Source organism: Neofelis nebulosa, chromosome 13 (assembly GCF_028018385.1).
Source record: "Neofelis nebulosa isolate mNeoNeb1 chromosome 13, mNeoNeb1.pri, whole genome shotgun sequence".
Taxonomy (NCBI): Eukaryota; Metazoa; Chordata; class Mammalia; order Carnivora; family Felidae; genus Neofelis; species Neofelis nebulosa.
In genome coordinates, this window is record NC_080794.1 from 51,263,402 (window position 1) to 51,276,969 (window position 13,568).

Sequence of the window (13,568 nt, forward strand, 5' to 3'; positions counted from 1 at the left end):
AAGGTGGGGGAGGGGGGGAAATGAGAGGCACAACAAAGTAATATTAGGAAGGAAAGGAAGAATAACCAGGGAGGAATGTGCAATTAGAAAGGTAGCAAAAATAGGATTAGCAACTTTGTGCCAATAAATGTGAACACTTAGCTCATTTGAACAATCTCCAAAGAAAATTTGTTTTCAAAATTCACTCGAAAAGAGGTAAAAACTCAAATGGTCCCATAGCCATCAAATAACAGAATCACGCGTTTAAAATCTTACAAGCCAACAACATCCACAAGGCAAGTCCAGGCTCAGGGTTTCTATAGGGAAGTTCTACCTGTCAGCAAACAGGCCATTCCAACCTTATAAACTCTTCCAAGAAACTGGAAAGGGAGCACACTCCCAGCTTATTTTATGAGCTAATCTTGAATGCAGAACTGAAAAAAGACAGTATGGGAAATGAAAAAGTCCAGGCCAATCTTATTCATAAATATAGCTAAAAAAATCCGAAATAAAATATTAGCTAATTGAATTGGGCCCTGGATCTGCTTCTGAAGATGGATGAAAGGGTTGTAGAGGAAGCCAGCCAGACATGGAATATAGGCTCCCTGTGCACAAAAGAAAAGGAGATATGCACAAATGACCTCACTATACTGATCAACAAGACAGCATGCCTTGGCTGCACATCTGTACCTTCTAGAGTGCCGTGGCTGTGCTCTGGCAGCTTGGTTCCAAAGTATCTCAGTTAGCAGCCCCGCCCAGAAATTTCCAGTGGAGGAACCCACCACCCCCACACTGTCTGCTCCTGGAATGACCATGAGGTCCATCCCACCCTTCCCTGAGTAAACTCTTCGATAAGCTGGTGCTTTTAAAGCTGGAGTTAAGAACACAAGCAACCCATAACAACTAGAAGCTAAAATAAATAAATAAATAAATAAATAAATAAATAAATAAATAAGAAACGAAATAACATTTTAAGATTAGGAGGAGGGAATTTCAAAAAGAAGAGGTCTTTCACAAATGTCTGCCTACATCAAGTAAAGTAAGAGTGAGGATGTGTAAGTCGTAGATTTTGTAATTTGTAAGATTGTGTAAAATTTGGAAGTCACTTGGAGGTCAACTGGGGGTCACTGACAGGCCTGGTGAAAGGTAAATTGTAGGGTCAGAAGTGAGGTGAGGAGAGCACCGTAGAAGTCAAGATAGAAGAAAAGGAGAAGAGAGTAGAAGGAAGTTTCAAGACTTAAGGGACTTGAGTCTGGTTGTAGGCTGAGGAGGAGGAAGCAGTGGAAAAGGATGGTTAAAAATACCAGTGAGAGTGTCGCTATTGATGGGACAAGTCCTTAAAGGACAGGGAAGGTTTAGAGACAAGAGAGTGGGTTACAAGAGAAAGTGTGGGATCCATGCGTAATGATTGAGGCAGCTAGTTGAGAGGGAGGAGCGAGACAGGAAGTCGAGAAGCAGTGGAGGGACAGGAGGTTGAGGTTTTGGGTTCCTTGAAAAAGGGACAGGCCAGCTCATTCTGAGAGTGAGATGGTCCCAGGGGTTGGGGAGAGGGCAGAATTTGACATGGTCTCCATCTGATGTTCAAAGAAATCTAATCCAGACATCTCACTGCTGTCCTTAGTACAGGGGTTATGTGACACAGGATAACAACCAAAAGGTTCAATTATCCATGTTTCCCAAAATTCAGGTAGTTGGTATTATGTAATTTCTAAAGAGCTAGGCAGCCTCCAATGGCAGCTTCTTACTGTCAGTGCTCTGGAACAGAAACAGGGATATGCTTCTGTGGGAAAGGTAAGGGCTCAGGAACACACAAGATTGTTAGGTTCAGTCTTTGACTTTCTCAGTTCTCCCGGCTCCCGGCACTGATGCTGGCATAGCATTTGTTCAGTGACTGCCTTCACGAGTGACTGTTCCACGTGTTTAGGCTCTTGGACTCCTCCAGACTTGCACGTTGGGGTGCCATGCCTGCCTACCGCCACCCCTACCGGGGCCACATCAGCCCACACCAGCTCTCCAAAATGGCAGCTGCCCTCCTCTGTGTGTTCCGGGTAGTGACTGTGAAACAGGGGCTGGAAATCTGTTAGTGTTTCTGGCTTAAGAGCCATCCACTTATTTTTCCTTGATTTACTTTGCATTCACTCTTTTAAAAAATTTAATGGGTCCTTATTAAGTGCCCATTATGTGGCATGTGTGGTCCTGGGCCCTGGGGACTGGAGAGGGGTGGTCTCTGCCTCCACGGGCCCCCTCATAAACTTGGGTCCTCTGAGGCTCTTTTGCTTTCACTCTTAAGTAAGAGGATGGAGCCATGGCCACCTGCTTGATTCAAGTGAGGTCGATTATTGACCCTAGGGGTCACTGTCTGCAGGAGATGCCTGGGGGGAGCACAGGGGAGAGACAAGAGAATGGGCTCCATGGTCAGACAGACCAGGCTTTGAAGCCAGCCTCTGCCAATTAGAAACCATGGGGCGCCAGGCAAGTTACTTAGTCTCTCTGAGTCTTCACTCTTCTTAGCTACTAAATGCAGATAATGATATCCTTTTAGGACTTACAGGGTACTTCTTGCCTCTAGAACATGGCCTCATTTAGAAGCGTGAGCTTTCTTTGCTGCTCTATGATTGCACTCTTGCAATCCCATGTCGGAACCTTTTTAATTCTGGGCCTTAGGAAGTGTCAGTATTTAGAAGTAAGAAATGGTCAAGCTCTCTGAAAGGAAATAGGCATGAGACATGAAGGCGTGCCATCAACTGTGCCCCAGAAAGATGGTTAGCCACTGTATTTTGTTTACTGTGAATGATAACGACCTGAGTGATAAAGTTCACTCTCAGAATCACAGTGCATCTCCCCTCTGTGCACAGCTCGCAGAGCAGCTGTATAAGGGAAGGTGTGGGCGGTGCTGCAGGATTTATGGAGGAAAGAAGTGAAGAAACTGATGCATGCACAAGTTGGGTGCGTAGTCGCGGGAGCATAAACCCAGACAGCCAAGACTCAGCTTCTAACTCCAGTCCTACCACTTGCCAGTGGTGAGTGGGGCCTGTCACTCAACTGGTCTGTCTCAGCCTCTGTTTTCTCATCTCTAACTTGGGAAGACTGGTATTTGCCTTGTAGGCTCCAGCGAGGATGAACTGCGTTTGGGGTACGGCTACACGGGCAGCAGGGCTGAGGGCCAGACGGAGGTGAGGGCGAGTGTCCTTGGTTCAAATCTAGACTCACATGGAAGCACTGGGCAGCAGCAAAGATGGGGAGGAGAAGAATGGCGTCTGAGCTTCCCTCCGGGGCAGGCCCCCTCTAAGTTCTAGGTGTCGGGAGAGCGGGTCAGATTCTTGAGCAGCTAAATTGTGTTAGTGAATTTCAGGCCTAAGGAGCTTGCCTAAGCAGCTCTGTACCTGCTTACACTGCCTGGAATCCCTTCTTCACACACGTCTTGGTTTCACTGTGTGTTTGTTGTCCCCAGCTCTGGATGAATTCTGCAGACAACCTGGAGCTCTCCCTCTTTTCCCATTTTGTGGAAATCCTTCGATCACCAAGGTAGGCTGGGCTTTGGCAGTGCGGGGGGCTAGGACTAATGGCTTCATGCCAAGAAGGGGGACTGAGGGGACAGGACAGCCAGTGGCTCAGCAACCACGGCCTTCTCCCATTTCCAGACCACTGGACTTCCAGGTGACAGCATGTCTGTCTGGGTCTGTTTGGGCTGCCGTGACAAAATATGATAGACAGGGTGCTGAATAAACAACAGAAACTTATTTCTCACAGTTCTCGAGGCTGGAAGCCTAACATCTAACATCAAGTCTAACATCAACATCACTGGCAGATTCAGTGTCTGGGGAGGGTCCCCCTTCCTGGTTAACAGCAGTCTCCTTGCTATAGTGTCACCTGGTGGGAGGGGCGAGGGAGCTCTCTGGCATCTCTTTTATAAAGGTGCTAATCCCATCACTAGGGGATGTGTTTACCTCCAGAGACTGTACCTCCAAATCCTATGGTTAGGTTTTAACACATGAATTTTGGGGGGGACACGAACATTCAGTCGTAGCAGTGCCCTTCCCAGTGGCTCACTTATGTGGGGCAAGTCTGTCTCCCTGGTGGATTTGGGCCTCGCACCCTCTCAGGGGCTCAGTATATGTGGCCAGCAAAGGAAAACACTTCTCTGTGTCCTGTTTGCCTCCCAACCCACTCTCCCTCTAAATGACTTCTCCAAGTTGCTTTTTAAATCATTCAGGGCTCTTTTGGTTGCAAGCAGCAGAAATACAACTCAAACCAACTTAAGGAAGGAAGGGAGGGAGGAGGGAGGGCAAAAGGAAGGTTGAGAAAGGGGGAATTTATTGGCTCATACATTGGAACGGGGCAGATCTTCACATGTGGCCGGGTGGCACTCACACTACTTCATCTGAGACCTGTCACCTGTCTTGTTCATGCTTTCCTCCGTGCTGGCTTCATGTGGGCAGACGGCAAGATGGCTGCTGGGCAGCTCCTCAGGGCTAGAAGTTCAAGAGGAATAAGACAGTCCTGTGGAGAAGGAATACAGAAAAACAGGCTGCTTAGTGCCATGATAAGAAAGAGCACAAAACACAGTGAGAGCTGTGAATACAAACCACACACAGAACTGGGCTGGTTCTGCCTCAGTATCAGGGATGTGGAGGTTGGCAGAATTTGTCCTGTTAGTACTGAAAAGACAGTTCAAGAAGGAGCCATCCACCCAGATTCACCCTCCTTCACCTTTTTTTTTCTTTCCTTTTCCCACTTTCTTTCTGTACTTGTTGTTTTCTTAAAGATGGACATTTATCCTGGGAGCGGTTTTCTTTGGTTGAGTAGAACTTACGGGAAATTGAATTTGTGATTATCCTAAGAAGGGGGATGCGGATGTTTGAATTCTGTCTTTTTCCCCTTTGACTCCCAGTGGCGTGTTCATCCACTTTGTGGTTTGGGGCGGGCAGGAAGAGCACACACCCCAGACAGACTCGCCAAGGGCCCCTCGCTCCTGGCTGTTGGAGAGTGCTCCGCGGTCGCACGCGAGTCTGCTGTCTTTGTTCTGAGTTTTCTGAGACCAGCCTTAGTTTTCCCTGAGGCTTGGAATTTAAAAGTCAATAACTGGGGGTTATCTTTGAAGGCAGTTTCCGGGGGGGGGGGGTGGAAGGGCATGGGAGGCTCATCCCTGAGCAACTCTCGGCAGACACATATTCAATGGGTGTCTGACAGCATTTTGATGAGTTGCCAAGAGAGCATTGGAGTCAGAGGGCCATGGAGCAAGCCCAGCCTGGGAAACCTTTTTAGCAGAAACACAGCAAATTTGGTTCATTCCAGTAAAAGCTTTTACTGCCTTTCTCCTGGGCTCACCAGGGAAGGACCCCGGAATGCTGAAGTTGCTCACCAGGCACAGCTTATACCCAAGCTCGTCTTCCTCTTCAATGAGCCGGGCCTCACCTTCTCCAAGATCCCCACCATCATTGCCATCCTAGGCTGTCAGCTGAGGGGCCACTTCAGCATCCAGGACTTGCTCAGGTACTGTGCCACGCTTCCCAGGGGGAAGGGCAGAGCCTTGGGACTATTTCACAAGGGTATATAGGCCTCAGTTCTCTCCTGACCACACTCGACCCAGCAACATTACCCTTCAGTGCAGTGGCAGGTTCCATTTCCTTGGAACCTTCCAGAGGTTCTGTTCAGGGCTGAGAGTTGAGAAAAGGGGTGGTTCTGCAAGACTCCCCTCAGGGCTATGTGCTCACAGCTCCCTGGTGCCTGGACGTACTTACTATGCCAAGAATTCAAGTTCCTGTGAGCACAGTCCTTCTCATCAGCCATTGACCCAACGTGTCTGCTTTTTGCAGACTTCCCCAAAGGATAGTCCCAGTTGGCATGGTACGTAGCCTTTTCCATCCTCAGCACTCTCTGTTATGTTGATCTGGCAGAGCCAGAGTTAACTGCTCTGATGATAGATTTTAGAAGTCTCTGGAAACACTGCATTGATCACAGAATAATGTGATCTGTCTCAAACCCTCCCTTGAAGCCGATTTGGGTGGATCTGTGTAGAAAACCTTCATATGTGTTGAGCAGACGTGGGCAGAGCCCACCACTGAACATATCCCTCTCTCTCTGCATTAAGAATTGGGCTGTTTGTCGTCTACACCCTCAAGCCTTCTTCGGTGAATGAGAGACAGATCTGCGTGGATGGAGGCCTGGACTCCTCAGTGTCTGGTGAGGAGACCTTTCTCAGACACCAGTCTGAAAGCAGCAGGATCGCCCTCAGGGCACCCCTGAGAGCCACCTGTCATGGGCCCATTTTGTAGAGGGAAGGGCTGAGGCAAAGAAAAGGGAAAGTACCCACAACTGAGCAATTGTTCCCAAGTAGTGCCTTGTGAGGTCATAGTGTTATGAGTAGGGTTACAGTCATATCAAATTGTTTATTCTTCCTTCACAACCTGGAATGGCTTCTAAGACCTCCAGGATAAAACTCAGTTCCCTATAGGCCAACAGGTGGGATCCTTCATGACCCAGTTCCTGCTTACCTTCTTGGTTGAGTCCTTCCTACCTCTGCTCCTCTGATGAGCCCCAACTTCAGCACTCTGAGCACCTGCACATCCTAATATGTGATGGTCTGCCCTCCAGCCATGCTTTGTATGTGTTGTTCCCTTGGCAGAAATGCCTCCCCTGTTCCACCCCACCCCCTGCTTTGCCCACTGAGTTAACCGTTCCTGGTCATACTGAGCCAGGTTAAGTCACCTCCTCTGGGCTTCTAAAGTCCTTGCACTTACTCTAATGCACAGGTTAGTGATTTGTTTTTTTGGGTCTCTCTCCTCCCAACCAGGTGCAGAACAGAAGCTATGTCATGTTCCCTCTGCTAGGGCAGGTGTGAAGGGAACTTGGTCCTGGGCCCTACAGATCTGTGCTGTCCAAGATGGGAGCCTCTAGCTACATGTGGCCATTTACATTTAAATTTTAACTGGTAGAAATTAAATGCAATTAAAAATTCAATTCCTCAGTCACACGAGCTCCATTCCAAGTGCTTGATAACCACACGAGCCTAGTGGTTACTGTATTGGACAGGAGAGATAGAAAACATTCTTATCATTGAAAAAGATTCTATTGGACACTCTTACTTAGTCTAGAAAAATGATCTCTTATCTTTAGGTCAAACCTGAATAGTAGGTATTACTATTCCCATTTTGCAGATGAGGAAACGGAGGCTCAGAGATAGAAGACCTTTGGGGCCAGAATCCAAATAAAGAGAAATCTGATTCCGGTTCTCCAAACTGCCACATCAGTCATGTTTCTGCATTCACGTGCCCTGAATTGGTTGTAAAATAAGTGGTTAACCAAGGGAATGAATGAATGGATAATGGGACAAAAGTAAGCTTATTCAGTGAGCCCTTCTAATATGGACTGCATTCTGAACTCTACAACGCAAGCTCTATTTTTAGTGCAACATTGATATGCTGAAGGTTTAGCCTGGAAACACATTGAGAGCAGGAATTGAGATTGAGTACTAAAATCTTCACCACTCTGCTCCCATTGCCTCCCATAATGCCCAGCATGTGGTAGGTGGTCAAGAAATGTTGCAGCCTGTGATAGTGAAAAAAAATTCTTCTGCTAGAAGATAAATTTGACCTTGTTATTTTTAGGATTTTGGGGGGAAGTGGATAGGAAGCAACAAAATCATCTCCAGTTAAAGGGAACTTTAGGAACATGTCCTGAAATTCTTTTTAAGCATTGCATGGAAGTCTAGAATTGAATGCCAAAATTTTGAGTCCCATCCATGCCCCAATTCCTGGGTGAACGAAGCATTTGGTGAATACAATTGCTTACTGCAGCAAATAGTCTGTCTCTTTACATCCGTTTTCTCTCAAATCTGAGTTTCCTTATTTTGTAGCTGGAAGCCAAACATCTGGAAAGACAATCTGGCTCAGAAACCAGTTGCTGGAGATGCTGTTCAGTGTAATATCTTCTTCCCAACTTCATCTGTCCTCTGAGTAAGTAGTTCCAGGAAGAGCGATTTGGCATGGGGTTCCCTCATACAGGGTGCAGTATTAAAACCTTTTCTTAATGAAAAGTTTAGCATCTCCGAGTCGGTTTTCGGCAATGTGTTTCCTGTACCAGTCAGAAAGAAAATTATATTCTCTCCACCCAATAAAGCAGACCTTGCCCTAAGATATTCTGATGCAAATGTGAAATGGGCATGAGTAAGTCAGAACAGATTTGGTATAATTACAATAAGCTCTTTTTGTCACCATAGCTGTAGTGTAATTGTTATTGTTTTGGCAGTTGTGACAATCACTGATTTTGATGTCCTGTACTTGGCAGAAAATAGAACGGAGAAATGGTTAGCCTAAATAACATCTATCAAGGAAGAGGCTTGCCAAATTCTTCTGCTATTTACTGTCAGTTATTTAGTTATTTTTCCAAGTTGGAAAAAGAAGTATCTGCCTTCAATTAACTTTTAAAACAATGTGTAACCATGAAATTCCATTAACTCTCTCCCACTGACTGCCTGCTTTATATATCCAACTCCAGAGTCATCCATTCAACCACTATTTGTTGAGCACCTACTGTGTGTCAGACCCTGTTCCTCACTCCAAGACTCCAGTGCTGAGGAAGTCGGTCTAGGTCCTTGCTCTGCTGGGTTGGCATTTTAGTGTGTTCGTGTGTTTGGGGAAGGGAGGAATGCTGTGGGGAGTTATCCCTCAGTAAAATGGCCTTGCAAGTAGTGCTTAAGAAGTCTTTGTATTTCTAGAATCAAAACATGGTAGAACTGGAAGATGCCTTGGAGATGAGCTAGTCCAACCCTCTCTTTTTTCATCTTTCTGAATGAGAATATAGGGTAGTGCTTAAGCACCAGGGCTCTGACGTCTAGACCTCCTGGGTTCAAATCCCAGCTCTGCTCTCAGAGACTTTGGGGAGGTTATTTAAGTCCTCTATGCCCTCTTGTACTCATCTATATGAGGATAAGAATAGTACCTGCTATGGATGGAAATTAATATGTGACTAGCCCCAAACATGGTGTCTGGGACACTATAAATACTCCATAAGCTAAGTCTTCTCATCGTCATCATCTCACCATCATTGCCCTCATCACCATCATCATCATCATCATCATCATCAAGGAGAATGACCAGAGCTCATCAAAAGCTCTGCCAAAGTCAGCCAGTTAGTAAACAGAGGCAGGGATAGAAGAGAGGGCAGTTTCTTGACTTCTAGTCCAGGGGCCACAGCCTCGCTGCCTAGTCTGGCAGTTGATGTTGAGAACCCTGCCTAGCAAAGATGGGCCCTTCTCTGGTTCCTAGAGGCAGAGTCCTTTGCTGAGCCATTGCCCCTGAGGTTTGGTTGCCACCTCCCTACCCTCCAGTCCCCTCTAGCAAATCTGTATTCTCCAAACTCATCATTTTAAAATTCATTTTTGAAAGTGACAGTTAAAATGTGGTGTTTTTTTGTTTTGTTTTGTTTTGTTTTTGCCTAAATTGATACAGATGCATGAATACTGGACTATTCCATTTAGATTAATTTTGATCAGTATATCTGAAAAGGGAGTGACTTAACCATTATGTGTTTTATGCAACTGTATTGATGTAATTAGATGGGTGGCTGGTCAGCCCCTGCAAGTATGAATACTAGTGGGCTAGGGCTCTCAAGGGGCCTGCGCATTTTTACATCTGTTGGTACAGTTTCCAATTGCTTTGAAGAGCTTTGGCCAACTTACATTGCAGTGATTCATAAACATGTTCAGCCATTTAACAGCAACTTTGCTAGCATTTTAGTTTACCATTCTTTAAAAATATAACACGTACTTCACTGAGTGATATCCAGATCAACCTTAATTTGCCTCTCCTAGGTGACTAGCGAGGCTGGAAATTATTTGTATTTTCTGGATGTGTTATTTGCTCATGGACTGAGAGATATTTTATTGCATTTTTTGACCCCCCCCCCCCCAGGACAAAGGAAGAGATGTTTTTGAACCTGGGGCCTGACTGGTTCCTGCTCCTTGTACAGGGCCACGTGCATCCAAGCACCACGGTGCTGGGGTTGAAGCTTCTGCTGCACTTTTTGGCAAGCCCCTCCCTCCGCGGGCGATTTAAAGAAGGCCTGTCTGGGGGATCCTGGGTGGAGCGCAGCTTCGAGGGAGTAGACATTGTGATAGGTGAGTGTGCAGCCTTCTCCAGGAGGCAGGACACCTCCTCATCCTGGGCTGCAAGTGAGGACCGGCCAAGCTCCTTCCTCTAGGGGCCTTCATGCTCTCACAGTAGGATCACCTTGACCTCTGATCCCGATCAGTCCCAGTTCCCTCTTACTTCCTTGTCAAGATCCCTTTATGTCTTGACTGCTTTGCAGACACGGGGGGCTTCCTTCCACTCCTCAAGAGCTCCTCAGCTCTTTTCCTCTTCCTGGGATGTTGCCCCCCAACCCACAACACCAACATGGCTCTCCTGGATGGTATGGGTTCATCCCTCAGGTCTCAGTTCAAATGCCACTTCCTCCAGGAGAAGAGGGTTCCCCTTGAATTAGGGCCCCTCTGTTATACTCTCTTTGCCCCTATTACTTTTCTTTATGGTGTTTATCACAATTCACAAGCAAATATTTATTGGGGCATTTAATTCCATAATGTCCTTCCCTACAACTACATCGTAAGTACTTGGTGAGGGTCTCGGGTTCTGTATATTTTGTTGAAATGCTGTGTCCTTATTGCCTAATACAAAGCTAGCCTTTTGCCTCTAAGGTGGTAGGCACTAAGTATCTGTTTCTGAATGAATGAATGAATGAGTGTGTCTGAAATAGGGAAAGGAACTCTTATTGAATACTTTCTTGTGGTCATGTGTGTATGACATATATTTCTATCTGGCATTTCTATGGGATGGGTAGGTGGCAGGGAATCCCTTCATGTTCCCAGTCCCCACCTTGACCAGAAGCAGCAGCAATTGTTCTCAATTGGATTTTGTGCCCCTTCCACCTGATCAATAGATAACCTGAAGAGCCACCCTGCCATGCCTGACCAGAGCCCCTGCCTGCTTCCTGGGTTCCGCGTCTTGAAAGACTTTCTGGGCCACCATGTGCATATTCCAGAAGTCTATCTCATTGTGTCCACCTTCTTCCTGCAGACGCCACTTACAGAGCTGACGGACGGGCCCAAAGTAGGTTTTTGGGGTACCCCTGGGATAGAGTGACATACCTGGTCTCATTCCGTGTGACCGAGGCAGTTCCCTAAGACTCTCCACCGCTACCTGTATCCACTTCTTCCAACTCATATTGTGTTCTCACCCGCTTCCTTCCCTCACAGAGCCACTCCCTTGTCTAGCTCTTCAGGTACTCTGAGTTCTTGGGCTTCTGCCTCCCATCCTCCCTGCCAGCAGGTCTCTGTTTTTATCAGTCCCACTTTTAAGTCTTTCCCCTTCTGGGCATGGCTAGAGAAGTCACATGATCATGGGCATGGGAAGGGAGGCGGGTTGCTGCCACCACAGAATTAGAACCTCAGTTTATACCTTCTGAAATAGTGTGTCTCTTGACCTTAGCGAAGTGCCTTGATTCCCCTGCATTCTAGAGTAAACCATATATGCTCTTCAGACTTCTGCTCCAAAGCCACCCTTTGCTCCAATGACTTACTTCACAGTGGGAATGGAGAGCCCCAGAGGGAGGTACTGCTTTGGTACCCTGCTCTCCACCACCTGGTCATGCCATGACCCTCTTCATCACCTTCTCTCTGTTGTCACTGGCAAAGGGTAGTTTTTCCAGGCTGATCTGGATTCCTTCCACTCCTTTCCTGAGTGATCTCACTAGTAGTTGACCCTTCTTTTTCCTGTACTTTCAGCATCTTCTTTTCTATGGACTCTTTCCTCAGAGACCATAAATATGGTGAACTGTGTCCCACCTAAAACCAGAAACTGACCCCTTGATTCATACTCCTGGCCAACTGTTTTCCTGTTTGTCATTGTCTTGTCCTTCCTTAGCCACATCTCTCCTAAGAGGAGCCTCCACTCATGACACATAGCTTCTCACCGTTCACACACTCACTCACTCATCCAGGTCTTCGTGAGCTCCCATACCTGCGGGATCAGGTTCAGCATCCACAGCCAGTGCCAAGACCCTTTGCGATGGGGTGTCTGACTTGTCTCTCCACCCAGCTTCCTTGCTTACCGGCCCTTTGTGGCGTGAAACCCCCGAGTCACGTCCCCAGTAAGATCAGCTGCTTTGTGCTTGCCTCCCCTGTGCCCTTAATGAGTTCTTACTCCCATGTCACCTGCCTGATGAGGGGTCCTCCTTCAAAACACAGCTCAGATGCCACCTCCTGATTAGATCCCTGGGCACGGGGAACCACTCCCTCCTGTGTGTCTCAGCACACCTTTGCCTTATATGACACTGACACAGTTACGTGATTTCCTCTCTCCTTAGCTACTGAGCACCTCAAGAACAGACTCCACTTCTTACTCACCTTCCTGGGCACCCGACAAACAGCAGATTCAGAAATTGTTTCTTGGTCTCAATTGAGTGGAGTTAAACTGCGCGGAATGGAAATTGGGGGAGGGGCATGGCTCTGCAAATAGAAGGCTAGAAAATCCACCTCCCTTGCATATCCTTATATTTGACCTACCTAAATCTTGATATATGCTAATGGTATTACCGATCGCCCTTCAAAATAAAGTTCTTAATATGCTGTGCTAGGTTCACCGAAACCGTGCATTTCTATGTCTCCAAGAACGTGTTGTAGGAAACAAACATCTGCTGAATGTCAGGACCCATGATAGACGTTTTACAAATTTTATTTCACCTGATATTTATAATGATCCCATGGGGTAGAGAATGCAATTTTCATCTTACGGAGAAGGAAACTGAGTTGCCAAGAGGCTGAATAGCTTGCACAAACCCAGCTTTTCAAGAGGCAAAGTCAGATTGCCCTGCTGGTCAATTCCACGTTCCCTCTGCTACACTCTGCACTGTGCTCAAGGCCTTTGAATTCCTCCTATGTCCTCTGTAATTGCATTTACAAAAATTCATTAAAGTTGATTGGGACCTCAAACCAAACAAAAGAGCTAAACTTGATGCAGGTTGTGTGGGCCTGCAGCATCTTATAGGAGGTGTGTATTTATTTCCCTCACACGCCACTGAGTGGGCTGAAGTTCTATGTATGGGCCAGCCACCTAGGCTGTTACTATGCCGTTTCGTCTTTCCCACTCGGGCCCCCTGAGAAACATGATGCACTGGATGGAAAGCTGGTCCCACTGGCACGCAGCCATATGTCTCTCTATAGTCCTTGCTCCCTCTTTCAGGACAGCCTGGATGCCATGCTTCAGTGGCTCCTGCAGAAGCACTACAGTGAAGAAGTCCTCCGGGTTGGGCTGTGCACCGAAGGTGCCCTGCTGCTTCTGGAAATGCTGAAAGCCACCATGAGCCAGGTGAGACCCATTCCTTACATCTCACGAGGAGGCTCTGATGGGAAGACAACTTTGGAAGGGTCACCTTTGCTTTTTCCAGCAGCTTCCTGGTAATGCTGATAATTAGCAAGTGTCATTCAGGATGCCTGATAGAAGAGGTGTGGGGGTTCCTAGTGATAATTTAGGTGCTCAGTGAGAAACTCAGCCTACATGTCCCCAGTGGAGTTTGCGTGCTCTGGCTGGAAGACA

The 13,568-nt window shown here is 46.9% G+C and overlaps 1 protein-coding gene across 7 annotated transcripts in view; it reads left to right on the forward strand.

The window, feature by feature from the left end:
* Window positions 1-13,568, forward strand: part of WDFY4 (WDFY family member 4) — a 297,907-nt gene that overhangs the window by 119,553 nt on the left and 164,786 nt on the right. For all 7 annotated transcript variants that reach the window (XM_058696988.1, XM_058696987.1, XM_058696986.1 and 4 more), the window contains 7 exons: window positions 3,431-3,504; window positions 5,311-5,472; window positions 6,071-6,162; window positions 7,835-7,934; window positions 9,891-10,096; window positions 10,915-11,084; window positions 13,215-13,340. In XM_058696988.1, the coding sequence (XP_058552971.1) occupies window positions 3,431-3,504; window positions 5,311-5,472; window positions 6,071-6,162; window positions 7,835-7,934; window positions 9,891-10,096; window positions 10,915-11,084; window positions 13,215-13,340 (930 nt within the window). The remainder of the gene's footprint in view (window positions 1-3,430; window positions 3,505-5,310; window positions 5,473-6,070; window positions 6,163-7,834; window positions 7,935-9,890; window positions 10,097-10,914; window positions 11,085-13,214; window positions 13,341-13,568) is intronic.